Source organism: Ambystoma mexicanum, chromosome 9, assembly GCF_040938575.1.
Source record: "Ambystoma mexicanum isolate Mex_15411 chromosome 9, UKY_AmexF1_1, whole genome shotgun sequence".
In the NCBI taxonomy this organism is placed as follows: domain Eukaryota; kingdom Metazoa; phylum Chordata; class Amphibia; order Caudata; family Ambystomatidae; genus Ambystoma; species Ambystoma mexicanum.
In genome coordinates, this window is record NC_090931.1 from 1,089,938,735 (window position 1) to 1,089,965,445 (window position 26,711).

General features: G+C 53.5%; 1 protein-coding gene across 3 annotated transcripts; it reads left to right on the forward strand.

Annotated features, from left to right (window-relative positions):
• Positions 1-840: 840 nt before the first annotated feature.
• NR4A2 (nuclear receptor subfamily 4 group A member 2) lies at positions 841-19,240 on the forward strand. 3 transcript variants are annotated; one of them, XM_069616421.1, is made up of 8 exons: positions 841-1,077; positions 6,684-6,792; positions 7,322-8,169; positions 9,386-9,515; positions 13,771-13,934; positions 14,943-15,145; positions 17,268-17,446; positions 17,761-19,240. In XM_069616421.1, exons 3-8 carry the CDS (start codon positions 7,324-7,326, stop codon positions 18,015-18,017), a joined length of 1,779 nt encoding a protein of 592 aa, XP_069472522.1. In that variant the 5' UTR covers positions 841-1,077; positions 6,684-6,792; positions 7,322-7,323; the 3' UTR covers positions 18,018-19,240. The 3 variants fall into 3 exon arrangements, with proteins under 3 accessions (XP_069472522.1, XP_069472520.1, XP_069472521.1); XM_069616419.1 differs by lacking the exon at positions 841-1,077 and adding an exon at positions 3,715-3,883 and having other exon boundaries at positions 7,339-8,169; XM_069616420.1 differs by lacking the exon at positions 841-1,077 and adding an exon at positions 3,715-3,883 and having other exon boundaries at positions 7,339-8,169; positions 13,771-13,859.
• Positions 19,241-26,711: the final 7,471 nt, after the last annotated feature.

Here is a 26,711-nt window from a genome sequence, read left to right on the forward strand (position 1 = left end):
CAGGCCCAGTAGAGTGCATTCATTGGTGTGGGTGTGCACGGGATGACATTTATGCCCGTGCACACCCGGCCCAGTAGTGTGTATGCAGTGGTGTGGGTGTGCGAGGGATGCCAGGGATGCCATTTATGCCCCAGGCCCAGTAGAGTGCATGCACTGGTGTGGGTGTGCGCGGGATGCCATTTATGCCGCAGGCCCAGTAGAGTGCATTCACTGGTGTGGGTGTGCGCGGGATGACATTTATGCCCCCGGCCCAGTAGTGTGCATGCAGTGGTATGCGAGGGATGCCAGGGATGCCATGTATGCCCCAGGCCCAGTAGAGTGCATGCACTGGTGTGGGTGTGCGTGGGATGCCATCTATGCCCCCGGCCCAGTAGAGTGCAGATTATCTTTCTTTGTGACTTCTTCGCCACACGACTGCGATCAATGGCTCGGATTCCCAGTGCCGAACACGCGGATGTTGGCCATGTTATGGCGGTGCCAATGCCAGCCTTTCCCTATCCATAGGGTTCTGGTATATAGACCCTCCTTACGGTAGGTTGGGCAGTACACTGAAACGTTACAGTATAAGGGGTCCATTACTTGCAGACAATTCGCATTTCTGAAGGAAAGCTAGCACCCAAAGGACAGGAAAACGACACGAGACGCCGACGCCAGGCTGGTAATGCTCACTGCTCTCCCTGACGTCAACCGAGCCGCTGCGCGCTGAAAGTCTGGCACACGGATAAGCGGGGGTTTTCTTATTGAAACACCGAGCTTATTCCGATGTGGTGCAGAGGCTATATTACAGGTGGCATGTGTCTCGAGGCTGCGTATGCTGCTATGCTCGGGAACGTCACACACACACAGGTGCAGCTATATGCTCTCGAATAAACCGTGCCGTGTGGTACTACCGACCCAACGCGCCTCCAAATGGGAGGAGTTAGAGGGAGGAAAAGCCAGTGCAGCCGCGAGACTGGCAGGCAAGAGCGCAGAGGCACTCAGCAGAGGAGTGGCAGGCAGCCCAACGTGAAGTTTCCGACATGTGGTTTCGCGAGCCGCCTGCAGAGCACGCTCGCCTGCTGTAACTGCACCTGGCAGGTACGTGGCTGTCCGTGGCATGCCCGTGTACGGCACCTGTCTTTAACTCTGGCGTCCGCCAGAAGCTTTCTTTAGTACCTGTGTGTTTTTGTTTCTCTGCATTAATCTGCCCGCAACACCTGTCCGCCAACACGCCCTGCCAGTACCTACTGATGGCGTAGTCTCTCAGCCTTCCCTCCCTCGAGTGTGGAGTTTGCAGATCGGTCGGTGCCTACCTGCAGCGCGTGCCTGTCACTGTCTTTCCTTGGCAGTTCCTCGCCCGTAAAACAGTCTGAAGCGGAGATCGGTAGTGTCTTTCCGCGTGCATTTACTCTCTGTCACAGCGAGTCGGCTTTTCTTACCGAGCTGCATCACCAGTCTGTCGGTAACTGTCTGTGGCCCCTGTCTGTTGGCATCTGTGTGTGTGTGTCCCATTCCTGTAAGTGGGAGTTCTGGTTCCGGCATTAGTCTGTCGACACAACGTGTAACACCTGTGAGCGGACGTCTGCAGAGTACCTATCTGTAAGGGCGTGCTTATAGCACCTGTATGCGTACAGTCCATAGCATCAGTCTGTCGACACAATATGTAATACCTGTGTTTGCAATTGTCTGTTTGTATGTAACACGCGTGCCAGTGCAGTTCGGTTTACAGGGTGTGCGCGCGAGCTGTCAGTGCGTGTCCGTGTATCAACTGGTACACGGACCGCCAGACGTAGCAAATAGACATACTTGTAGTGACGGGTGCTTCGAGATCTTGTTTGCCTTTCAAGCACTTATTAAAACGTGCTTTACCCGTCTGCCCGTGTGTTTCTGTATGCACATGTTGACACAACGTGCGTTTCAATACCTGTATGCACAATCGGTTGAAGTTCGTGTTTCTAGGAGGTGCGTGTCAGTGACTTGAGCATCTGCATTGCCTCGCCCAGTACTCTTTGCGCTGGTATCTTGTGTCTCTCGTGCAGTACCGTTTATCGCTTTCGTATGGCTGCAGTGTGTGCCCGTTGTACTGCCTGCCGGTAGAAGTCTGCCAAGCATGTCTGTCAGTACTCAACACCTGCCTGCACAGGTCTGTCTGTCTATCAGTACCTTAGCATAACAACCAAATGGCTGCACCGGTCGCCTGTCGCAGCCCTGTCGGTACAGGCATGTGAGATGTCTGTGTCAGTAATTGTTTCCTCACATGCCAATACAACACGCGATGTTCTCTGTCAGATGCGTTTTATCTCGTCTGACAGACCAGGCCTAGATGTCACGTCTACGTAACATTACTTGTTTGCAGCTGCTGTCTATCGGTACGGTGATGTCTGTCAGACGGCTGCTATTTTCTTGGCGAACTTGTCAGTGTAAGTCTGGGATCCCTGTATGTATATCCGCAAGTTTATGTTTGAAGGACCTATCTCTCAGTAGAGGTGAGTCTGTCAGCACTGTTCATATCCATACATGCGCACGGTGCCTGCCATCAGAGAGCGGCCTGTCGTATCGGACTACCATTGCCTTTATACAACCACTGCCTGTCCCGGCATTCCGCTTATACACACTCGTCTATTCAGATGTGTCTGTTTGTCCCATCTGCCTGTAGTGTCCGTCACTACATGTATGTAGCGTGGCACCTGTCTGCTGAGACAGTAACCGCATACATGGCATCTTTCTGTCTGTCGTGTTTGCCCGTTCCAGCAGTTTGCTGGATGTGTGTGCGCCTAGATTCCTGGTCGCCGGACATTGTCATCAGCAGTGCATTTTGCAGCTCTTGGCATGGAGTGCTACCAGTACTTTTCTTTCAGTAAGATCGTGTTTATCGAGAATCTGTTAATATTGACATGTCTGTAGTGTTTGTCAGCATGTTAACAGCAACCATCAACGCAGATCTAAATGCCATGCTTACACGCGAGGCCCTGTTTTATAAAGCCTCTTGGGAAGCAATGCCTGCCAATAAATGGCTCGACTATTCGTGTGCGCCTGAAGTGTCTATCCGTAAGCGCGTGCTGGGGTGTCTCGTAGCACATGACCGTTGTCTATCCGCACCTTCGTGTTTTCACACGTCTCCCAGCACAGGCGTCCTTGCGGGAATGTTAGTGACCTGACGTTTGCAGCGACACCCGTGTATCCGTGCAGATGAGCTTGAAGTGTCAGAAAGTAATTGCTCTTTCTGTAAGATTTTCCAGTAGCACTGGGACATACATGTACTTTCAGTACAGGTGCATGATGGCCTTGCTGAGCACTCGGGTATCAGTAGAGGTGGTGCTGTGGGCTCCGTCGGCGGTACAGGTGTGACTGCCACAGCAGGTGTGCCTGCCCCGTCTGCCAGCGTACGTGACAGGTGTGCATGTGAGCACGTATCTGGTAACAGAGCAGGGGGGGGGGCCTCTTCATTCACCCTCGGCGTGCCTGGCTCGCGCTCTCCTCGCGGGGCCTACGCCACAGCTCTGGCTGTGTGCACTCTGGGCTCGGGAGGTGCACCCAAGACGCGCATTTTGGGGTCTGAATGAAAAAGCGGTCTGAGCAGCTCCCACTTTAAGAGCCGCTCCGGCCGTGACGTCACGTCGGAAACGGCTCTGGCCAACTGGAGGACGCGCACGAGCCTCCTGCCCCGGGATTGGGCGGTGCGTCGCTGACGTTGCGTGACGCCGGCAGGTCTGAGTAGACTCGAGTGTTGTGCTGGGCAAGGGAGCGCAAATAAACAAAGGCACATTGGAGGCAGCAGAGCCAGTCCGCTCGGCGCGCGCTCCCCGTGCTCCATCGCTGCACCGCCGACTCCTTGCCTTGCCCTGCCGCCGGTGCTCCCGGAGATGTAACGTTGGGTGATGAGCAGAGCTCCGCACGCGCTACAGTAAGTACCTTTGCATGCACAGGACTGGGGCTTGTTATATCCCGTGTGGGGCTTCCAGAGGACGAGTGCTGGAGCAAGTCATGATGGGAGGACACGGCAGGAAAAAAACGGCAAACTGTGGGCAAGAAATAACTAGGCAGCTACTACAGGACCCCAGAGGGTGTACGTAGTGTATGCTCCTACAATATATCTTGGAAACCAGCCGCTGCGCAGTGTGCACTGACAGTTTGAACATTATACACTGGCAGTGTGCACGCTGTCAGTGTGTGGAACGTACAGGCACTGGGGTCACAGTCTTTCCTGGTCAGTCTGACAGCCTGTGTGCACAGTGTGAACTGCTGGCACGTGTTACATTGGATGTCAATGCCCTGATGTTGCACGCTAACAGTCTGTGGGTGACTCGCAGCAACCCCTCAGTCAGTTCTCAGCTGTCCCAGGCACCACTTCACTGTTGGGAGTAGAACTCCAAGCAGGGTGGGTGGCATGGGAACAGGCTTCCCATTCTGTTCTGGCTTTTGTGATTTTGCGGTACATTCTGGACAGAGTCGGTCTTTCACAGGCAAGGTTTATAACTTAGAATGGATGGCTTGTAGAATGAGCACCTGCTCCCTCAGTGGTACACGCGAATTCACTCGCTGTCTTGTGTCATGTGCCTGCTCGCAGGACCCTGCATCTTTAAGTTTGCTGTCGGGTCCGCACACGTATCTGCTGCCCCGGGCCCACGCTCTGTGCTGCTGCCCGATGCTTGGTGCTGCTGCCCGCTGCTTGGTGCTGCTGTCCTCTGTGTGGCTGCGGTTCCGGCTCAGCCCATGTGCTGCTGCCTTCCTGGGTTAGGTCTGTGGTGATTCCCCGGACTCGCTCTCTGCACTGCTGTCACGGATGACTCCGTGCCGGGCACTCTCCTGTCCCGTGCTGCCCTGGCCTCCTCACTTTCCGTGCTGCTGCCCCGCACCTGTGTTTTCGGGCACTCGCCTGTCCCGTGCTGCCCTGGCCCACTCACTTTCCGTGCTGCTGCCCCGCACCTGGGTTTTCGGGCACTCGCTTGTCCCGTGCTGCCCTGGCCTCCTCACTTTCCGTGCTGCTGCCCCGCACCTGGGTTTTCGGGCACTCGCTTGTCCCGTGCTGCCCTGGCCTCCTCACTTTCCGTGCTGCTGCCCCGCACTTGCGGTTTTCGGGATCTGCTCTCCCAGGCTCGCTCGTTGTGTTATCCGTTTGAGGCTCCTTGGGGGTGACTGCTCGCTAGAGGTTTATGCCTGGGCTCCTTGGGGGGAGGCTGCTCGCCAGAGGTTTCTGCCTGGGCTCCTTGGGGGTGGCTGCTCGCCAGAGGTTTCTGCCTGGGCTCCTTGGGGGGTGGCTTCTCGCTAGAGGTTTCTGCCTGGGCTCCTTTGGGGTGGCTGCTCGCTAGAGGTTTCTGCCTGGGCTCCTTGGGGGTGGCTGCTCGCCAGAGGTTTCTGCCTGGGCTCTTGGGGGTGGCTTCTCGCTAGAGGTTTCTGCCTGGGCTCCTTGGGGGGTGGCTGCTCGCCAGAGGTTTCTGCCTGGGCTCCTTGGGGGTGGCTGCTCGCTAGAGGTTTCTGCCTGGGCTCCTTGGGGGTGGCTGCTCGCCAGAGGTTTCTGCCTGGGCTCCTTGGGGGTGGCTGCTCGCCAGAGTTTTCTGCCTGGGCTGTTTGTGGGGTGGTCTTTTCTGCTCTCCGGGGCTTTCTTTGAACCCACCGTGGATTCAGGAGTACCCGGACTACCTGGTGGCGGCCTCACCTCCCGCGGCCCTCTGCCTGGCTCCGGGGGCGGGGGTTTGCCTGTCTCCTAGTTACAGCACATTGGCCATCAACCAAAAGACGCCAGGCAGGCCAATTAGCCGGCAACCGAGCTCGATGCTCGTGTGCTCAGCTCCATACTAATGTGAAATGCTTGATTTTATTAAATGGATTCGTTGCTATCCGGTAAGATGCAAATGTGCACAGGGTGCGCGAATTCGGCAGTAGCCCGATTGTTTTTTTTTCAGCTGCATATTTCTGTGGGTTTCTGCTAAGCCGCCCTGATTACACTATATGTATTTGCAGATTTAAAGTCTTCCTGATGCGACCCATACTAAAGTTTAAATGCCAATAGCCTTGACCGCACTCCTGTTTTCACTTTCATGGCGTCTCCTACGGATATAACTGTTTTACAATTGGGCTTGTTTACCAGCACTTGTGAGTTGGGAGATATACTTTAGAGCGCAGCTATTGTAAGTAGTCGGCGACCACTTGCACGAGCTCCATCTTTTCAAGTCCCCCAATAAAGTGCCTTGACGATGTTGTGTTGAGGCGCATTTTCCCAGAACGCCCGTGTTCTTTCGTGTGTACACGCCTGATGTGCTTCGCTTGCCTGCTAACGCTGTACACCTTGGCGGGTTTCCAAAAGCTGGCCATAACTTTATAAATGTTCTTTGAAAGCGGTGTAATCCTGTTCCTGGAACGCAACTGTACCTGTGCATGTGATTTCTTTTGGAAGTGATAAGAAGGCAGTTAAAAGCCAAGTGGTATCGTGCTCACAATACCTTCCATATATACGTGACATTATCTCTGTTAAGGGCCGCATGCCAACCCGATAAAACCTTTCCCCTGCCTGAAATCTGAAGTCAAACCACACTGATGCCACTTACAAAATGCTGCCGCGGCTCTCTTTCCAAAAGATGCAATTATGTTCTTAAAACTCTGTGTTTGGGGCTGGAGGCGATAAGGGGGCCTGGGTGTTTGCTTTGTGGGACAGGTGCATTGCGGAAGGAGCGGAAGCATAATGCCCACTGTTGTGCCCTTTGCAGGTACCTGGCAAGACAGGCTGGAGCCCCCGCTGACTGGCAAGTCTCGCTTCCAGATTCACAACACTGTCCACATTCAGTATTCCCGAGGACTCCCGTGACTCGGCTGAAGGTTAGTTCTGCCCGCGCTTTCACTCTCACTTGAAAGTAAATGGCATGTCAGGCTGTGTGGTGTGCGCGCTGCATGCTGTACCCTACCACCACAACTCTCACTTTCCCTGTTGGCGCGTTCCTTGTCCCATCGTGCCTTCTTTGCTGTGTGTGGGGTTGTTATTTCTAAAGGGGGGGGGGGGTTACGTGTGATAAGGGCGCTGTGGATGAATGCGACTTTCTGGTGGGGATTTGGGAACTCGCGTGGGTGTTTTCCTGGTCTGAAGCCTTTCGCTTCTGTGCATAGTATTGGTGGCAGAGCGCATAGGGCCTGTTTTATGTTTGGCTGGGGGGGGGGGGGGCCTGGAGGGGGCGTATTACTGTAGACACTGTGGGCTGTGGACGTTTAGGCAGAGTGGGGTGTGGGGGATAGCCACCCGGCCGAGTGAGGCCTAGCCAGAGTGGGGCGCGCAGAGGCAGCTGTGGAGGAGGGGGGGGGGGCGGTGTGTAGCTGAACCGTATGGGTATCCATTAAATTGTTTCATTTACAGCCATGCCCTGTGTTCAGGCTCAGTATGGGTCGTCGCCTCCGGGAGCCAGCCCCGCGTCGCAGAGCTACAGCTACCACTCCGCGGCCGAGTACAGCTCCGACTTCCTGACGCCCGAGTTCGTCAAGTTTAGCATGGACCTGACCAACACGGAGATGACGGCCGCCAGCTCGCTGCCCAGCTTCAGCACCTTCATGGACAGCTACAGCGCCGCGGGCTACGACGTCAAGCCGCCCTGCCTCTACCAGATGCCGCAGGCCTCCATCAAGGTGGAGGACCTGCAGATGCACGGCTATCAGCAGCACGGCCACCACCCGCCGCCGCAGGCCGACGACCTGCTGCCCCCGCACGCCGCCTACTACAAGCCCTCCTCCTCCTCGCCGCAGGCCGGGCCCGGCTTCCCGGGACAGCACGGCGGCGCCCTGTGGGACGAGCCGGGCCCGCTGCACGGCTTCCACCAGGGCTACGGCGCGGCGGCGGCGCACATGATGGAGCCGCGCAAGGCGCCCCGGCTCTCGCTCTTCTCCTTCAAGCAGTCCCCGCCGGGCACCCCCGTCTCCAGTTGCCAGATGCGCTTCGACGGGCCCCTGCACGTGCCCATGAACCCCGAGGCCTCCGGGCCCCACCACGAGCAGGCCTTCGCCGTGCCCGGGCCCATCCGGAAGCAGGCCTCCATGGGCTTTCCGGGCCTGCAGCTGAGCCACGCCGCTCAGCTCATGGACAGCCAGGTGCCGTCGCCGCCCTCCCGGGGCTCGCCCTCCAACGAGGGGCTGTGCGCAGTCTGCGGGGACAACGCCGCCTGCCAGCACTACGGGGTGCGCACCTGCGAGGGCTGCAAGGGCTTCTTCAAGGTGAGTGCCAAAACACTACTTCTGGGGCCGGGGGCTTACATGTCAACGGGACACCCGCTAGCGGGCCCGAGGCGACCCTCTACAGACAATTCACATCTTGGGTTATCCGAACACAACCACGCAACATCTCCCTGTCACACTTCCTCGGGTTGCCGCCACGGTGTCCCGTTGACATGAAGCCACATGGCCGCCATATGGGTAGGGTCCCATTGAAATGTCTCTGTGTGCATAGAATTCAATAGTAAGTACACATCTGTGTTAATAAGACGTGCTCTGCTATGTGTGCCAAAGACAGAAGGGGGCTGGGGGTCGGATCTTGAAAGTGGGCAGGGTTTGGGTGACTCGGGAAAGTGACAGTGAGACGTTTTCACTAGGACACCATGCCAACTTTGCAGGACAGGCCTAGACATGTCTAATGTGTACACCCTTCCTTCACTCCACTGGAAGCACGTGGGTAAATACGAAAGCCCCGCCACGATGCATGCAGCAGAAAGACATGCCATTGCTAGTTTTGATCGCACTTCTAAACTGCCCCCGCCTGCGATTGCGTTGAATGGATAAACACAATCCTCTCCATTGTTGGGTTGCTGTTCATGTTAGTTAGCATGACTGAGCCATGATGACATCTCGTATGTCCTGGCACATGTCCGTGGCTCTTCCACGGGGCTGCCTATTATCCAGTAGACGGTGTGTTTGGGTTTGAGAGGGCGCAGGCTGCGAGGCGCGGGCTCTTAGCGCCTACGCGCGATGCTCGGGGAGCTTTGCTTGCTAGTGAGTTGCGTTGACTTGAACGCGGGTAATTTGCATGTGCTATGAGCTGCTTTCGCCTTCAGATTTAAATTGGTTAGGACAGAGAACCGTGTCTGAGCTAAGCAAGTGGTACGGAATTCCCTATGGTGAAATTAAGTGATCTCTTTATTTCGGCTTCCTGATTGAATAATCTTATCATTTGAAATGCGGGCGGTCTCCGGGGAGTGTAACTCATATGATCGCCCACGGATTTGTATTTACTGAACGCCCACCTCTCCTCTCCTCTTGGCATATAAAGCAGGGCTTGGGGGCGGGGGAGGGTCAAGGAGGGAAGCTCACATGTGAACGCGCTGCATGGCCCGCGAGACCCGGGGACTTTGGTCGTGATCAGATGCAATGTCACGTCGCATGCAATGGAAATGAACACAGGTTCCTAACGTCGCCCCCTCTTCTTCCCCCACTTTAGCGCACGGTGCAGAAAAACGCCAAGTACGTCTGCTTAGCAAATAAAAATTGCCCGGTCGATAAACGTCGCAGGAACAGATGTCAGTACTGCCGGTTTCAGAAGTGTCTCGCCGTGGGCATGGTGAAAGAAGGTACAGAACGGGGGCGCATGCTCCGCATGTCATGTATGTCATTAATGTGCTGTGATGGGTATAGGCCGCTTTCCTCCCTGCGTCAGAACACGCCACTGTATAACGCTGGCGATCCCCCTCTCTCCCTACTGCACAGCACCTCACTATAAACACTCACGTGCCCGAAAGAGTGACACCCCACCCGACACACTCGGCTCCACTTGCAACACCTGCTAGTCCTAGTGCACCAGGCCCCCGGGTGGTGGTGGCTGCCCCACTCACAAATAAAACACCCCACCAACTATATCGCCCTTCATTGCACGCCACTTTCTGATGCATGACACCCACTCTTCCTAATGCATCACACCCCACTCTAATATCGACTCCGCCTCCCAATAGGTCTCACCTCACTCGAATGCCTATCCCCCACTCTTCCAAATGTGTCAGACCTGATTCTAATGCTCACCCCAGCCCGGCTACTACGCCTCACTTCACTCTTCACTTCACTCGCTCTTCAGCATCCCACCAAATGCCAATGCCCATCCCACTCTTCCTAATGCATCCCACCCCACTCCAATACCCAGCCCACTCTTCCTAATGCATCCCACCCCACTCCAATGCCTACCCCACTCTTCCTAATGCACCCCACCTCACGCCAATGCCCATCCCACTCTTCCTAATGCATCCCACCCAACTCCAATGCCTACCCACTCTTCCTAATGCATCCCACCCAACTCCAATGCCTACCCACTCTTCCTAATGCATCCCACCCAACTCCAATGCCTATCCCACTCTTCCTAATGCATCCCACCCAACTCCAATGCCTATCCCACTCTTCCTAATGCATCCCACCCCACTCCAATACCCAGCCCACTCTTCCTAATGCATCCCACCCCACTCCAATGCCTACCCCACTCTTCCTAATGCACCCCACCTCACGCCAATGCCCATCCCACTCTTCCTAATGCATCCCACCTCACTCCAATGACTATCCCACTCTTCCTAATGCATCCCACCTCACTCCAATGACTATCCCACTCTTCCTAATGCATCCCACCCAACTCCAATGACTACCCCACTCTTCCTAATGCACCCCACCTCACGCCAATGCCCATCCCACTCTTCCTAATGCATCCCACCTCACTCCAATGACTATCCCACTCTTCCTAATGCATCCCACCTCACTCCAATGACTATCCCACTCTTCCTAATGCATCCCACCCAACTCCAATGCCTACCCACTCTTCCTAATGCATCCCACCCCACTCCAATGCCTATCCCACTCTTCCTAATGCATCCCACCCAACTCCAATGCCTATCCCACTCTTCCTAATGCATCCCACCCAACTCCAATGCCTACCCCACTCTTCCTAATGCATCTCACCTCACTCCAATGCCTATCCCACTCTTCCTAATGCATCCCACCTCACGCCAATGCCCATCCCACTCTTCCAAATGCATCCCACCTCACTCCAATGACTATCCCACTCTTCCTAATGCATCCCACCCAACTCCAATGCCTATCCCACTCTTCCTAATGCATCCCACCCAACTCCAATGCCTATCCCACTCTTCCTAATGCATCCCACCCAACTCCAATGCCTACCCACTCTTCCTAATGCATCCCACCCAACTCCAATGCCTACCCACTCTTCCTAATGCATCCCACCCCACTCCAATGCCTACCCACTTCCTAATGCATCCCACCCAACTCCAATGCCTACCCACTCTTCCTAATGCATCCCACCCAACTCCAATGCCTATCCCACTCTTCCTAATGCATCCCACCCAACTCCAATGCCTATCCCACTCTTCCTAATGCATCCCAGCCCACTCCAATGCCTACCCCACTCTTGCAAATGCATCACACCTTGCTCTGATACTTACCCCACTCTTCTTAATGTGTCCCACCTCACTCCAATGCCTACCCCACTCTTCCTAATGCATCCCACCTCACTCCATTGCCTATCCCACTCTTCCTAATGCATCCCACCTCACTCCAATGCCTACCCACTCTTCCTAATGCATCCCACCTCACTCCAATGCCTACCCACTCTTCCTAATGCACCCCACCTCACTCCAATGCCTATCCCACTCTTCCTAATGCATCCCACCCCACTCCAATGCCTATCCCACTCTACCTAATGCATCCCACCCCACTCCAATGCCTACCCCACTCTTGCAAATGCATCACACCTAGCTCTGATACTTACCCCACTCTTCTCAATGTGTCACACCTCACTCTAATGCTACCCCCAAGATTCCTAATGCACCACACCTAACTCTGGTACCGACCCCAATCTTCTCTAATTTTTCAAACCTTATTCTACTGCTTACTCCAGCCCAGCTAGTACGTCTCGCTTCACTCTGTTACCCTCAATCTTTCTAATGCATTTGTCCACACTCCAATACCTATCCTCACTCTTCCACACCTAACTCTGGTACCTACCATACTCTTCCTAATGCCTCCCACCTCACTCCAGTGCCTACTCCACTCTTCCTAATGCACCACACCTAACTCTGGTACCTACCCCACTCTTCCTAATGTGTCATGCTTCACTCTAATGCTTACCCTACCCCAATTAATACGTCTCACTTCACTCTGTTACCCTCAATCTTTCTAATGCATTCCACCATACTCCAATACCCACCCTCACTCTTCCTAATGCACCACACCTAACTCTGGAACCTACCACACTCGCCCTAATGTGTCACACCTCACTCTAAATGCACCACACCTCACCCCATCATATGGTTGCTCATTATGTGAGCCTCTGGGGGTTTGGGGTCTCCCATATTCCCTCACCACTGAGTACACTGGCGCAGGATCATAGCATGCGGTAATACCTCTCATCACTCACACTACCCCCGCCCCCTACTCTTCCTGGTGCATTACACATCAGTTGATCAGGGAGGACACCCCTGCGCTCCTCGTGAGGGTTTAGTATATAGTCACGGCCTACCCGAGGGATTCCTAACGTTAACCCTCATACTGATGTGTGTACTGCGTGCTAACACCTTGCCCCGATATTCCTAAAATAGATTTATGCACTCAGCACATGGTAATACGGACCCAAGCACCACACCACAAAGTGGCACCGAATGTTCCAACCCACCACAGCATAACAGGTTACACCCAGTAATGCCAACACCACATTCCGTCAACCAGTGACACTGAGTATCCTGCCCATCACCACACGCTGGCCGTGTGACACTCGGGGCCTGATTCACAACGCGCGAGTCAGTGGGACGCATCCATTGAAAAAACGCGCTGTGAATCAGGCCCACGGTGTTCTTAATACCACACAATACCATTGCCAATGCACCAGATCGCATGCTCACGCACAGGGTCCACACCACACCCATCTCAATCACACACCAGCGGGGGCTCAGTGCCCTCATGCATCAGTGACAGGGACCTGTGTTTGACCTCATGCTCCCACTCAGCCACTCACTCTTTCCAAGACGATACAAGTGACCCCATTGGGTTGGGTCACAATAACAATCTGTTTTCTGTCTATAGTGCCAAGAGGCCTCCCCCAGGGGCTGGGGAGTAAAATAAGTGCACTTGACAAAAGTTATGTATTTTCCTAACACATGCCGTAAGCAAGTTGATAACGCCCCCCCCCCCCCCCCCGCCGAAATGCTTTGCTCCTCTCTTGCCAAGTCCTGAGATCCCACCTGCCTCTCTATGCAGCCTTCCTGGCACCAGCCACAGACTTCGAAGCACGCAAGACCTCAGTGGGCCCTGCTTCCTGCCCCCTCTTACACAGAGCACTCTACTGATGCTCGCCTGTGGTCCGATTCCACGCCTTGGCCTTCAATGGGTATATCCCACTGGGAAACGCTGTGTGAACCAGGCTCCAAGTTTTGCTTATTTGTGACTGGCACGCCTTTTCCCAAAGGGGCAATTTTGTTATGAGGCTAAGACACTTTCATGACGCTCCGAGAAGGATTTTGGGCCAACATGTTTCCCCCCGCAAACGCATATGAATCAAATTGCGTATAAATGCCACTGTGCGTGTTGTGTTTACTTCTGTGTCCTTTGCATGCCTTTGTGGTGCTCATGCTGGCCACGGGCGTAATTTCTGAGCGCCCCGTGGTATTATTTCTTGTAATTATATGATAGTTTACAGCTAGATGCTAACATAGACAGGCCCACTATGTCTACGCCTTAAGCAGATAACGTTGCTATTCACTAAACGAGAGCCTGACGCGCTGACCTGGACACACCGCGGCAGTGGTTAACACGCGGCCTCTCTACTTTGCTTTGCAGTGGTTCGCACGGACAGTTTGAAAGGCCGAAGGGGTCGCCTGCCTTCCAAGCCGAAGAGCCCGCAGGAGCCGTCGCCCCCCTCTCCCCCGGTGAGTCTGATCAGTGCCCTGGTGAGAGCTCACGTCGACTCCAACCCAGCCATGAGCAGCCTGGACTATTCCAGGGTAAGTGGGAGCCCTTGTGTGCAGAGCTGGACCGCACCCCTGCCCCGCAAGTACAGCGCCCCGCCCGCCTCCATTAATGGCCTCCCGCAAGGATGGGCGATGCCACTTGTGACTGCCACTGTAGCCCGCTGTATGGCGTAACCCCATCCCGCAAGTATACGAAACCACGCGAGGCACCCTTCCCCTGCTCCACACGTCTACACACTTCCTGCCCACAACTTTGAAACCCAAAGCCTTCCCGGTGCCCTACACGAATTGCACACAACCTGTGACCCCCCCCACCCCGCCACCCTTCCCTCAATTCCTAGCACACATCGCCTTGACTAGTGCAACATGCAATCTTGCACTCTCCAGACCGCCTCACACTCCGACACGGCCATGTGCATCTATTTAGGTAGTGGGTGCAGGGGGCACTAAGTTAGGTTGACACTACAGCAGCTACCGTCTGCCCCCCCCCACCCCCGACTGTATTTTACCTCTCGGGGATGGGCAGAGACAGAGCTGCCCCTCGATACCCTACCCGCTCACACATTGTCCGTGCCAGGTTATTTCACATGGCAACCCAGGGTGCTGGCAAGACACATCACGATGCCCCTACATGCATACGGTGCACACTGGCCATTTGCGGCCTTTGGAAAAATAAGAACTTGATTACGGTAACTGCGGCATTGCCAGTCTAGACGGGCGCTGTTATGATCTTCCGGCGCTAGCCGGGCATGAGGCATTGCCAGTCTAGACGGGCGCTGTGATGATCTTACGGCGCTGGTCGGGCATGTCTTCTAATTGTTTAAGGAAATGTCACTTTGCATATTTAAAGCGGCGACCTCATGGCACCGTCCCTAATTGAATTAATTGTCCCGGAACGTCTAATTTTCTTACTGGTCAGGGATGGGTTTAATTGTTCTAAATACTGGCTCCTCTACTAAAAATGGGGTTGGCAATTTCACGGGTGATATAATTAAGACGACCTCATTAAACGCGCCTGTGTGTCTGTGTTCTTTGCTCCAGTTCCAGGCCAGCCCGGACTACCACCTGAACGGCGACGACACTCAGCACATCCAGCAGTTCTACGACCTGCTGACCGGCTCCATGGAGATCATCCGGGGCTGGGCCGAGAAGATCCCCGGCTTCCTGGAGCTGCCCAAGCACGACCAGGACCTGCTCTTCGAGTCCGCCTTCCTCGAGCTCTTCGTCCTGCGGCTGGCCTACAGGTAGAGCGCCTGCCTTCCTCCCGCCCCGGGAGCGCGCACGCGTGCACGGCGGGGGGCAGAGGAGTGCTGCTAGTGCCCGCACCCTCCCCCTATCCCCACGCACGTGCCTATAGGCACGGTCCCATGTATACAGGTGCAGTGCTCACTGGAGGAACACCGGCTAATGAACACGCACACACGCGCGCACACGGTGGCTGGCAGAGGAGTGACTGATGCCCAAATTGCAGGCGCGCGCTAGTGCCTACACTCTCCCCTCCCTCCCCACGCACATGCCAATAGGCACGGTCCCATATATACAGGTGCAGTGGCTAATGAACACGCGCCCACGCGCCCACGGTGGCTGTCAGAGGAGTGATGTCCAGTTCGCACGCGCATACACGTCCATACACTCACTCCCCCACATCCCCACGCACATGACTATATATGCGCAGTCCCATATATGCAGGTGCAGTGCGTACTGGGGGAACACTGGCTAATTAACACCCACACGCGCGCGCATAATGGATGGCAGACAGGTGAGGCCCGATTCGCAGGCGCACTCCAGTGCCTACACTCCCCCCCCCTCCCTCCCCACGCACATGCCAATAGGCACAGTCCCATATATGCAGGTGCAGTGCTTACTGGGGTAACATTGGCTAAATTAACAGGCACCGACACGCACACGGCGGCTGGCGGAGGAGTCGGGCCCGATTCGAAGGCGCACACTGGTGCACCCCCTCCCCCACATCCCCAACGTACATGACTATCGGTATTCGGTACGGTCCCATATATACAGGTGTAGTGCTCACTGGAGGAACACTGGCTAATGAACACGTGCACACGTCAGAAGAGTGATGTCCAATTCGCACGCGCCTACACGTCCATACACTCACTCCCCCACATCCCCACGCACATGACTATAGGCACAGTCCCATATATACAGATGCAGTGCGTACTGGAAGAACGCTGGCTAATTAACAGGCACGCGCACGCGCACGCGCAAGGTGGCTGTCAGAGGAAAGGTGTCTGCTTAGCAGGCGCCCGCGCCGGCGCATACATAGACCCTTCCACGCCCCTGCACACTTGCATACAGGGGCAGCCCTATATCTACAGAAGCAGTGTCTACCAAAGGGGCAGGGGCGAGTTAACGGGCGCGCGCACACACGGTAGCTGTCAGAGGAGCGATGGCCACTTCACAGGTACACACGCCATCCCAAAACCTCACACTCATGCATACAGGTACAGTCCCACACACAGGTGCCTTCCGGAGTAGCAATGGCCAATCAACTGGCCCAAGCCGTGTCTCCCAGAAGAGTGCGCCTCACTTTCCACGTGCACACAAGTGCATACCCCCAGCCACCCAACACCGCACGAATAGAAGCAAAGCGACTGATTTACGACGCGTGTGTCAATGGGACTGCGCCATTGTAAAGCGCTTGTGTTAATCAGGCCCACATCCCCATAGTTGCAGATGCAGTGTCTACCAGAAGAGCAGCGGCTAATTAACAGGTGCATCCCCACACGGTGGCAGTCAGAGTAGGAATGCCCGCCGAACAGGCACACAGTCACGCCCTTACACGTAGGCGGCGCATTCCTATATATTCAGACACAGGGCCTAATTCACGGACGCGTTTTATACGGGCAAACTACCTTTGGGAAACTTTCTTTGAATAAGGGCCCACAGTACCTGCCAGAGGAGCGTTATCAGCGTAATACGCACACGCGCACACACCACCCCACGCCTCTCCTCCGCACAACACCGCAAACTATCGTACACGGCCCATTAGCTGCTTTGCAACAGCTCAACTAAACAGGCCACCTTCCTCCAATAGATGAAGGCCCCATTGCCTGAAGCCAGCTTCACGTGTTCACGCCACAGGCACGGCCCTGTATGCGTGCAGTGTTTGACCCTCTGTGTAGGGCCATGGCATGTTGGTTTGGAGAGTATTGTGTGTGTGTGTGTGTGTGTGTGCTATTTCACTAGAGGCGGCTGCTCCATCCTCCAGGGAAAGGGTTGCGCTTGGCCTGTGCAGCCTGGGCACCCCGTCGGCGCACCCCCCCCCCCCCACTTCCCCCCACCAGCCCCGCTACTGCCCAGCCTTGCCGGCGGCTCATGCCCTGCCCTTGTCTCTTCCCGCTGCAGGTCTAACCCGGTGGAGGGGAAGCTCATCTTCTGCAACGCCGCCGTGCTGCACCGGTTGCAGTGCGTGCGCGGCTTCGGGGAGTGGATCGACGCCATCGTGGAGTTCTCCTCCAACCTGCAGAGCATGAGCGTCGACATCTCGGCCTTCTCCTGTATCGCCGCGCTGGCCATGGTGACAGGTACGCCGCCGGCAGCCCTCCCTGAAGCCAGGAACTAGGGCGAGCAATCGTGCCAGCTGCGAGGTGCCCCCAATCCCGCGCCTGCCTGGGCACTCTGGCATTTGTAGTTCTGTACTGGCGCTTTCCCATGACGCGCGCTGCTACACGCGGCCCTGGGAATGTCAGAATGAATTGGCTGAGCTGCTCACGCTTGGGCAATGGATAGGTTAGGCTTTCCCTTTATTGTATCTCCCGCCCAGCCCCAAGAACCCAACGTGCCTTGACTCTATGCAACTATTGTCTTTAATGCTTTTTTTGGTCCATTTCTCCCGCAGAGAGGCACGGCCTGAAGGAACCCAAGCGGGTGGAAGAGCTCCAAAACAAGATAGTCAATTGCCTCAAGGACCATGTCACTTTCAACAACGGGGGCCTGAACCGACCGAACTACCTGTCCAAACTTTTGGGCAAGCTCCCCGAACTCCGCACCCTGTGCACGCAAGGACTACAGCGAATTTTCTATTTGAAACTGGAAGACCTGGTGCCACCCCCGGCAATCATTGATAAACTCTTCCTGGACACATTGCCCTTCTAAGGCGCGGAGGACTCACCAATGGACTTCTCGGCTCCTGGGCTGGGCCGCGGGACCTTCCATGCGCACAAGCGGGCCCCTCGGGGGCCAGCTTCACCCTAAGAGACTACGGGTGCTGCCCAGCGGCGGCCAGGAGGTTACTAGGCACCTGGGCGCCCGGGCATCCACACAGAAAAGGACCTGCACTCACAGGCACAAGGAGCTTTCAGACCTGCCATTCTAAAAGAGAGAAGAGCGCCCCCTTTTGCAACTAAAGACTCTTTCTAAAGTATTATGGCGTTTTCTCTCACCCTCCCCCCGCCTCCCCCGGAAAAGTACCTAAACCGAACTGTAAGGGAAGGACCCGCTAATATGTACTAAAAAGGAGCGTGTGCTGTGAACCCAAAAGAGCAAATGCCTGTACATGTAAAATATGCAGTTTAGCATTTTTAAGTTATTTTCAGCTTATTTATGAAATTAATATTGAGCGAACTCCGGACAGTGTATTTGTACCATAAGTAAATAAATAAATTAAATGGAAGCCGAGGAAGGTGTGAATAAGAGGAGCGCATGTTGGCCCAGGTGGGGACGACTATAGGCACTTGCTGGTCAGTAATGCCTATGTTATATAAATAGTATTTCAGACACTATGTAGTCTGCTAGACTTTTGTTTTTGTTTTTATACAGATGGTTAGTTATCTGAGGTTTAAGCATTTTCTCAGCTGTAAAATAAGGCGGGCACAAGTATTACAGAAATGCTAAGTCCTATAAAGGTGGGCAGCTAGTGTTTGTAACACCGGTCAGACATTCCTCGTTTGTACGTGTTGTATGTATTTTTGATGTCATGGGGAAAATACAGCGCTTAGATTATGATTTTCTCGTTTAGCACTAACCTAGCATGCAGCCACCGGCGCCCGTTTCCAGATTGCTTATAATTACACATAAACTCCCTGGGAATTTCTGAGCACTTGGATTTCATTTGATGTCTGCAATTGTCGGCCAATCTATTATTATTCTTTGTTCATTTCAGTTATCCCCCCTTTTTTAATATTGCCACAGCCCGTCGTTATTATTTCATTTGTACATGTCGATATGGCACAGTATATATAAATATATATATATAGCAGTCGCTGCCTTTTTTTCTATGGTGTATGAAAAACGAGTCGCAACACTTTCTTCTCCTGACAGACCTTTCTTTAAAAGAAAGGCGATTTCAATGTTTACAAGAATAAAACCATGTAAACGAAGGCACTTCTCTGATTTCTGCGCTAGCGTCTTCCAAGGTTACATATACACTGTGTGCAAACAAATTCGTTGATAAAATGACAGACACGATTAGAACTGTACGCGGCGGCGTGATTTGGCTGAAAGCGTACGGAAATTCGAGTTTGAATTAACAAAGTTAAAAAAAAAATGCTGTTTCTCTTTTACAAAAGAGTCGCAGAAAATCGCCTCTTCGCGTTAAATGGAAACTTCGGTTTTGTCGCAGAGTGAAGAGCGCCGAGTCCTTTCATCGAACGCTCATTGGAATCGCAGCGCGCACCTCGCCGGTATACGGGACGTGTTATTCTAAGTATGTGGCCCCGCCGGTGTATATGAGGCGCACCTAGAAGAGACATATATTGGCACACACACGTTAAAGGCTCGGTCTGCCAGCGCGCGAAGTCAGCTATGCATTGCAGTAAGCGAAGGAGCCAGCCCCCTTTCCAGAATCGCGGGGAGCCCCCCACCTGCTGCAGCCGTTCTGTTCCCACTCCTCCACAGCCCCCCCTCCCCCCCATTCCCGCGAGCCGATGGGCTGCGGGGAGGAAACGCTGACAGAAGCGGCGGGAAAGGCTTTGCAGCAGGTGGAGGGGGACAGGGGAGGTGTCCCCAAATTGTTCGCAGCCCTTTTAGCCCTTAAGATCCGCCCGTCTCCCCACAGTTTACTAAGTGAGCGCTCTCCCGATGTGTGTCAGGGGAGGGACCCCTGCAATCACCACCGCCCCCACACTCCACACCCACGACTGCTCATGCAAGACCACAGCTACTGTCCCAGTCTCTGCTTGTTTGACTGAAGGGCTGGCGGCCGACAGAGATGCCCAGAGTACATACTTGAGAGAGACCCCAAGGGGGCGGCAGGCCCGGACCGAGTGCTGAGCAGCGGGCGCCCTTCTGCTACGCCCCCAACCTCGGCAACATGTCACCTAGCCGTGCTTGCTAGCATTCCCGGGCAACGTGTCCCCTTTACGCGGTGCCTTTAAACCGATTTCTTTTGGGGTTATTGTGCACCGTGAACCGTTCCCCCTCACTGCTGTAGGAACCGTTCCCCTCACTGCTGCAGGAACCGTTCCCCTCACTGTTGCAGGAAGCGTTCCACTCACTGCTACAGGAACCGCTCCTTTCACTGCTGCAGGAACCGTTCCCCTCACTGCTGCAGGAACCGTTCCCCTCACTGCTACAGGAACCGTTCCCCTCACTGCTGTAGGGACCGTTCCCCTCACTGCTGCAGGAACCGTTCCTCTCAGTGCTACAGGAACCGTTCCCCTCACTGCTGCAGGAACCGTTCCCCTCACTGCTGCAGGCACCGTTCCTCTCACTGCTGCAGGAACCGCTCCTCTCACTGCTGCAGGAACGTTTCTGTTGATCTCAACAAGAAATGTTTGCAGTCTATTTTCTTCGTTGCCGCACAACAGAATGTGTACAATCGCCACATATGTTTTCCTTCTCATAAATGTGTGCAAATCAATTATTTCGAGAAGTTCTTAAAACTTTGGCATCTGATGGAACGATTTTGAGACCAAGAAATGACGCCTGAGAGTGCAATGGGGTGATTGTCCCGAGACCACCACGGCAGGAACTCGTTTTTAAAGCGCAGATCAGGCGCGCCCACTGCGCGTTTAAACCTTGCGTTGGATAAAGAAACACACACACATATTCTTTGCATTGAAATGTTGAGTCCCGTGGAGACGTGGTGCCAGGACGCGCGCGAGAAGCAATATCGCCGCGCGAGTCCGCGGATCTACACGTATTACACCCATTATCGCTATTCCCTTCGCTCCCCGTCTCCGCGTGTTCGGGACTATTCCAACAAACAGAGCTCCCGGCCCCCGTTTATCCTCATTACTTCGCGTGTGTTCATAATCGTGGCGCGTTCTGCTTTTTAATAAAGGATGGGTTTTGCTCAAATTGAATATATATTGCTTTTTTGCATTTTCCTTGCGAAAATTAGCCGTCCACTGCAGGCGTCCTGGGGGCCCGTGTGCAGTGTGTGTGCCACTTTGCCTGGGCATCGCTCAGGGCGGGCTCCGATGAAGGGAGACGTTCCGTCGCACGATGACCCATTCCGCACGTGTACGCAGGGCACTATGCCACGAATAATGCCTCTTCCCGGAGCTGCGCAAGTATTGCTTCAGCTCGGTCCCCCGAGATTCTTCAGCACAGCGGCAGTTACCCCCGTCCCTCTCTAGCCTCCCTCCCTTCGCTTTCCCACTGTCTAACTTCCTGCCCTCCCGTCCCCCATTTCACTTACTTCCTCTCGTTCCCACACTCCGTCCCTCTATTAATATATTCCCCCCTCTCATTTCACCCTCTCTCCTTCACTGTCCATGGCTATGTATTATATCCCCTTCTCTCCTTTCACTTTCTTTGTCTATTATTCATTCCCCAATTCCCCCTTTCATGTTCTTTGTCTTTGCCACATTCCCGTTCTCCTATTTCTCTTTTTGTCTATGCTTCACTCCCACATGCTCTCCATTCCCCGTCTTTGCCTATGCTTCATTCCCCCATTCTCTTCTTTCACTTTTTTTGACTATGCTTCATTCCCCCATTCTGTCCTTTCACTTGCTATGCCCGTGCTTCATTCATCCTTCTCTCCTTTCACTTTCTATGTCTATGCTTCATTCCCCTTCTCTCCTTTCACTTTCTATGTCTATGCTTCATTCCCCTTCTCTCCTTTTACTTTCTTTGTCTATGCTTCATTCCCCTTCTCTCCTTTTACTTTCTTTGTCTATGCTTCATTCCCCTTCTCTCCTTTTACTTTCTTTGTCTATGCTTCAGCAGTCCCCTACTTTCCTTTCACTTTCTGTATGCTTAACTCTCCCTTCTTTCCTTTTACTGTGTCTATGCTTCATTCTTCCTTCTCTCCTTTCACCCCCCCCCCGTTTCACTCTCCCTCCGCCCCTTTCACTTTCTTTGGCTATGCTCCACTCCCCCATTCTCTCCTTTCATTTTGTCTATGCTTTATTCACCCATTCTGTCAGTACACTTTCTTTGTCTATGCTTTACTCCCCCATTCCCTCCTTTCACTTTCTTTCTCTATTATTCATTCCCCAATTCCCCCTTTCATGTTCTTTGTCTTTGCCCCATTCCCGTTCTCCTATTTCTCTTTTTGTCTATGCTTCACTCCCACATGCTCTCCATTCCCCGTCTTTGTCTATGCTTCATTCCCCCATTCTCTTCTTTCACTTTTTTTGACTATGCTTCATTCCTCTATTCTATCCTTTCACTTAATGTGCCTGTGCTTCATGCATCCATCGCTCATTTCACTTTCCTCGCCCATTCTCTACTTTCGCTTTCTTTGTCTATGCTCCACCCCATGTTCTTCTTTCACTTTCCTTGACTATGCTTCATTCCCCCATTCTGTCCTTTCACTTGCTATGCCCGTGCTTCATTCATCCTTCTCTCCTTTCACTTTCTATGTCTATACTTCAGTCCCCATCCTCTCCTTTCACTTTCATTTGCCTATGGTTAACTCCCCCTACCCTCCTTTCACTTTCTTTGTCTATGCTTAATTCCCCCATTATCTCCGTTTACGTTCTTTGTCTATGCTTCACACCCCACTCTCCCCTTTCCCTTTCGTTGTCTATGCTCCATTCTCCCTTCTCTCATTTCACTTTCTCTGTCTATGCTTCACTGACCCATTCTCTCCTTTCTCTTTCTTTGTCTGTGCTTCACTCCCCATGCTCTCCTTTCACTTTCTTTTTCAATGCTTCACTCCCCCATTCTCCCTTCATTTTCTTTGTCTATGCTTCATTCTCCCTTCTCTCCTTTCACTTTCTCTGTCTATGCTTCACCCCCCATTCTCACCTTTCACTTTCTTTGTCTATGCTTCACTGCTCCATTCTCTCCTTTCAGTTTCTTTGTCTATGCTTCACTGACCCATTCTCTCCTTTCTCTTTCTTTGTCTGTGCTTCACTCCCCATGCTCTCCTTTCATTTTCTTTGTCTATGCTTCATTCTCCCTTCTCTCCTTTCACTTTCTCTGTCTATGCTTCACTCCCCATTCTCTCCTTTCACTCTCTTTGTCTATGCTTCACCCCCCATTCTCACCTTTCACTTTCTTTGTCTATGCTTCACTGCTCCATTCTCTCCTTTCAGTTTCTGTGTCTATGCTTCTCTCCACCATTCTCTCCTTTCACTCTCTTTGTCTAGGCCACATTCCCCGATACCGCCCTTTTGCTTTCATGATCTCTTCTCCTTCCCTTTCCCTCTCCCACTTCTCTCTCGGCATCGGATCTCACCCCTCTTTTGCTTTCTTTCCTCACGTCTTATCTCCCCTTGATTGTTTTCATTGTACTCCTCCACTTCCTTTCCTCTTCTTTCTTTGTGTTTGTCTGTGCAGCACCGACATTTGTTTTTATTTTCCCCCTCAACTTCACACCTTTCTCTCGTCAGTGTCTCCTTGCTTCACCCTGCTCTCTTTTCATCCTTTCACCTTCGTTCTCTCTGCCCCACTCCCATATGCTTTTTCTTCAAACCACTTTCTCGTCAATATTGCCTACTTCCTCCCCCCTTTGTGATTTCAGTCAAGCTATTTCCTTTCATCTTTTCTATGCCCTCCTCTAGCCCTACTCTTTGCTTTCATTTCCCGTCCACCTCTTTATGTTTCTCTCAAATCATTTACCCATCCCATCAAGGGCTCCTTTGCCAACCACACTTTGATATTGTTTCCTTTCTGCTCCTCTCCTCCTCGTGTGTTTCTTTCTCCCCTTTGCTCAATCCTTCTTTCTCATCCCCTATTTCACTCGGCGTTTCTCTGCCGCCTTCCCTCCATTTATTCCCTGTCGTTCCTGCTTTCTGTTTCCCCTTCTGCATTTTAATGTATTATCTACTTTCATTAGCACACCTTTTTCGTGTCCTCTCTCTTTATGACAATCCACTGCATTTTTAAACAAGGGTTCTCTTCTTACTGTTCTCTTCTCCCACGCGTTCTCTCTACCTCCTTTCTCTCTTCTCTTTCTTTCCCTTTATCACACTTCCCTCTGTTCTCCTCTCCGCGCGTGGTCCTTTCCCCCTATGCCATTTTTACTTCTTTTCCATCCTCCCCTTGCGAATGCGCCTCTCCCAATTTTCACGCCCCTCGTCCAAGTTATCTCACACCCCTCCCTAGTTTTCCTTTCTTCTACGCTGCCTGTCTTTCTCCTCTGCTATCACTTTTCTCATCTTTCGCCATCGGTCGGTTCGCCTTCTTCCCCTCTTTCTCGTTTCCCTTCCCTCGCCCATCCAATTTGCCCCCTCAAGCTGCCAGTCTCTCTTTCATGTTTGCCCACGCCCTTCTCTAATGTTGTGCCTCTACCCATTCAGTGGAGGCGCTTCCACCCTTTCAGCCCCTTTTGCCGCTGTCATTTTGTCTCTGAACTCCCTCCCGCCGTCTCTCGTCTCATCTCCCTTCTACCTTCCTTCCCTTTCACTTTTCCCGCGTTCTCTCGCCCCTCCCCTCCCTTCCGTTCCTCCTGACTCTCCTCGCCCCCCCCTCTCTTGTGCTTCACAGACCCCTTCCCTTATCGCCCTGGGCTCCGCTTTTACCGCCGTCACCGCGAGAGATGGGCTCCAACTCAGGCGAGCATCGGCTCGAGTGCTCCCTGGAGGCTTCAGTGAGCGCCCACACGGAGATTGCTTCCACCACAGACGTCCCCAGTGCCGGGAATCCAGCTAATAGCCCGTCCGCACATCTGTTTTGGCTAAGAGTTATTAAAACAGTGACGCGGAGTTCCCTAATAGGCTGTCAGTAATGGGTGACAGACAACTCATTGGTCTAATTGGAATTTTTCATGTGCCTGTCTAAACGCGAAAGCGGCTCCACAGATCCTGGCAGCGCCGCTGCAGTTTTAAGAAGAGCTTGTTTGTTATTTAGAAAACAAAGCCAGTGACCTTATCAAAAAGAGGTTTCTCAATATATCTGCTTTAGCAGCTCGCTGCCAATACTTATAAACATGTATGGGTGTGGGGCACGGTGTCTGCATTTCACCTGTAAGTGCGGGCACGCATTAAGCCCTGTCTAGCGCCGCACGCCGTGCGCATCTGAGTGGAGGCGCCGCTGTCACCTGCGGGGACCCAGCCCGAGAAACAACCAAACCTCTGCTTCTGACTGGTGATTGTTCTGTGGGCCTACACCGGTGTGCACTTTGCGGGCAGTGTGTGACGGCACAAGGACACAGTGAGCACTGTCACGGGGACGCAAGGCCGCGGACACCCTGGGGCCACCCGTTGGGACTCCACCCCCAAAGGCCACTGCTGTCCCTCAATACCCAATCTTCCCAGCCCTCCTTAGGGCATCACTGCTCTCCCTTACGGCAGTCTGATTGGCTAGGCAGCCACAAGATGCAGCCCTGCTTGAATATAGCAGCGTGAGGTGGATATGGCCAACCTCTATATAGCACGAGAGCCTCGTCTGTAAAAACAAGTACAATAAACGATGGCTGTGTGGGAGCACACGAACCCCCGAAGCCTACTGGGCCACCCAGGGGGGCACTCAGCCATGATTTGGCACTTCACCTGTTTCCCTTTATTTCGACAAATGGGGTTTGGTGAAAGGAGGAGAAAGACATTTCTTGATCTGTTATCATGACGTCCAAACGCAACAAGGGAACAGACTGAGCCAGCCGGAAATTCCTTTCAGACGTGCAGGACCCTCCCTCTGCAGGCCTGCCGGGCCTATGTGTCGCCATTCACATCACCCATCCTCTGCCTCTGGACTCGGATGCACACTAGTCACAGAGGCTCCGTGCCCTGTCACCCTGTGTGGCCAACCTGTAGTTGCTTGCCAACATCAACCAACCGATACCTCGCAATCAATGCATTTCTAAAGTGCACTTTCACCAAAGACATCATGGCGCTGGAAATGCGTGGAAAGAAGAAACACCCTTATGCAACCACGTGGGTCTTTGAGCTACGTTTGAACAGACCAAGTCTTGTAGGCGGCGGATCCCTACTGGCAATGTATTCCAAAGCTTAGAGCCCAGCATAGAAAAGGCCCGACCCACCGCCTACCCTCTCTCGATAGGCAGGTATCTTAAGATACGGAGTGCACGGCATGCGCAATGTAGTCGAATGTTATCCTCCAGAGCAAAACAGCCCTCTAGCTCTAAGACTCACACTACAGCCCTGTACCCCTATTCCCCCCTACCTGCAACTCAAACCTTTTCCCCAATCCCGAAAGCGGTCCAGCCTAAGATGCTCTCACGCCGTACATGCCCCAGCCCTCAAATTCTCTTCCAGCTTCAGATACACTACTGCCCTGAATACCTCCAATACTCAGCGGTGCCCACAGCGCTGCATGCCCCACACTCCCAGACGGGCCACTCTGACAGAAATTCCCCCTCTCCACCATGCTTGACTCCAAGGGGATTGCATGCTACTGCCATGCATTCCAATACTCAGAGGCTCCCACAGCGCTGCATGCTTCACACTCCCAGAACGCCCACTCCGTCAAAAATTCCCCCTCTCCACCATGCTTGAC

Coding starts and splice junctions, on each gene's coding strand:
- NR4A2 (XM_069616419.1), top strand. CDS start 3,858: ATGAGCAGAGCTCCGCACGCGCTACA. Junction 13,935..14,942: donor GCAGCCTGGACTATTCCAGG/GTAAGTGGGAGC, acceptor TCTTTGCTCCAG/TTCCAGGCCAGCCCGGACTA. Junction 17,447..17,760: donor CGCGCTGGCCATGGTGACAG/GTACGCCGCCGG, acceptor TTTCTCCCGCAG/AGAGGCACGGCCTGAAGGAA.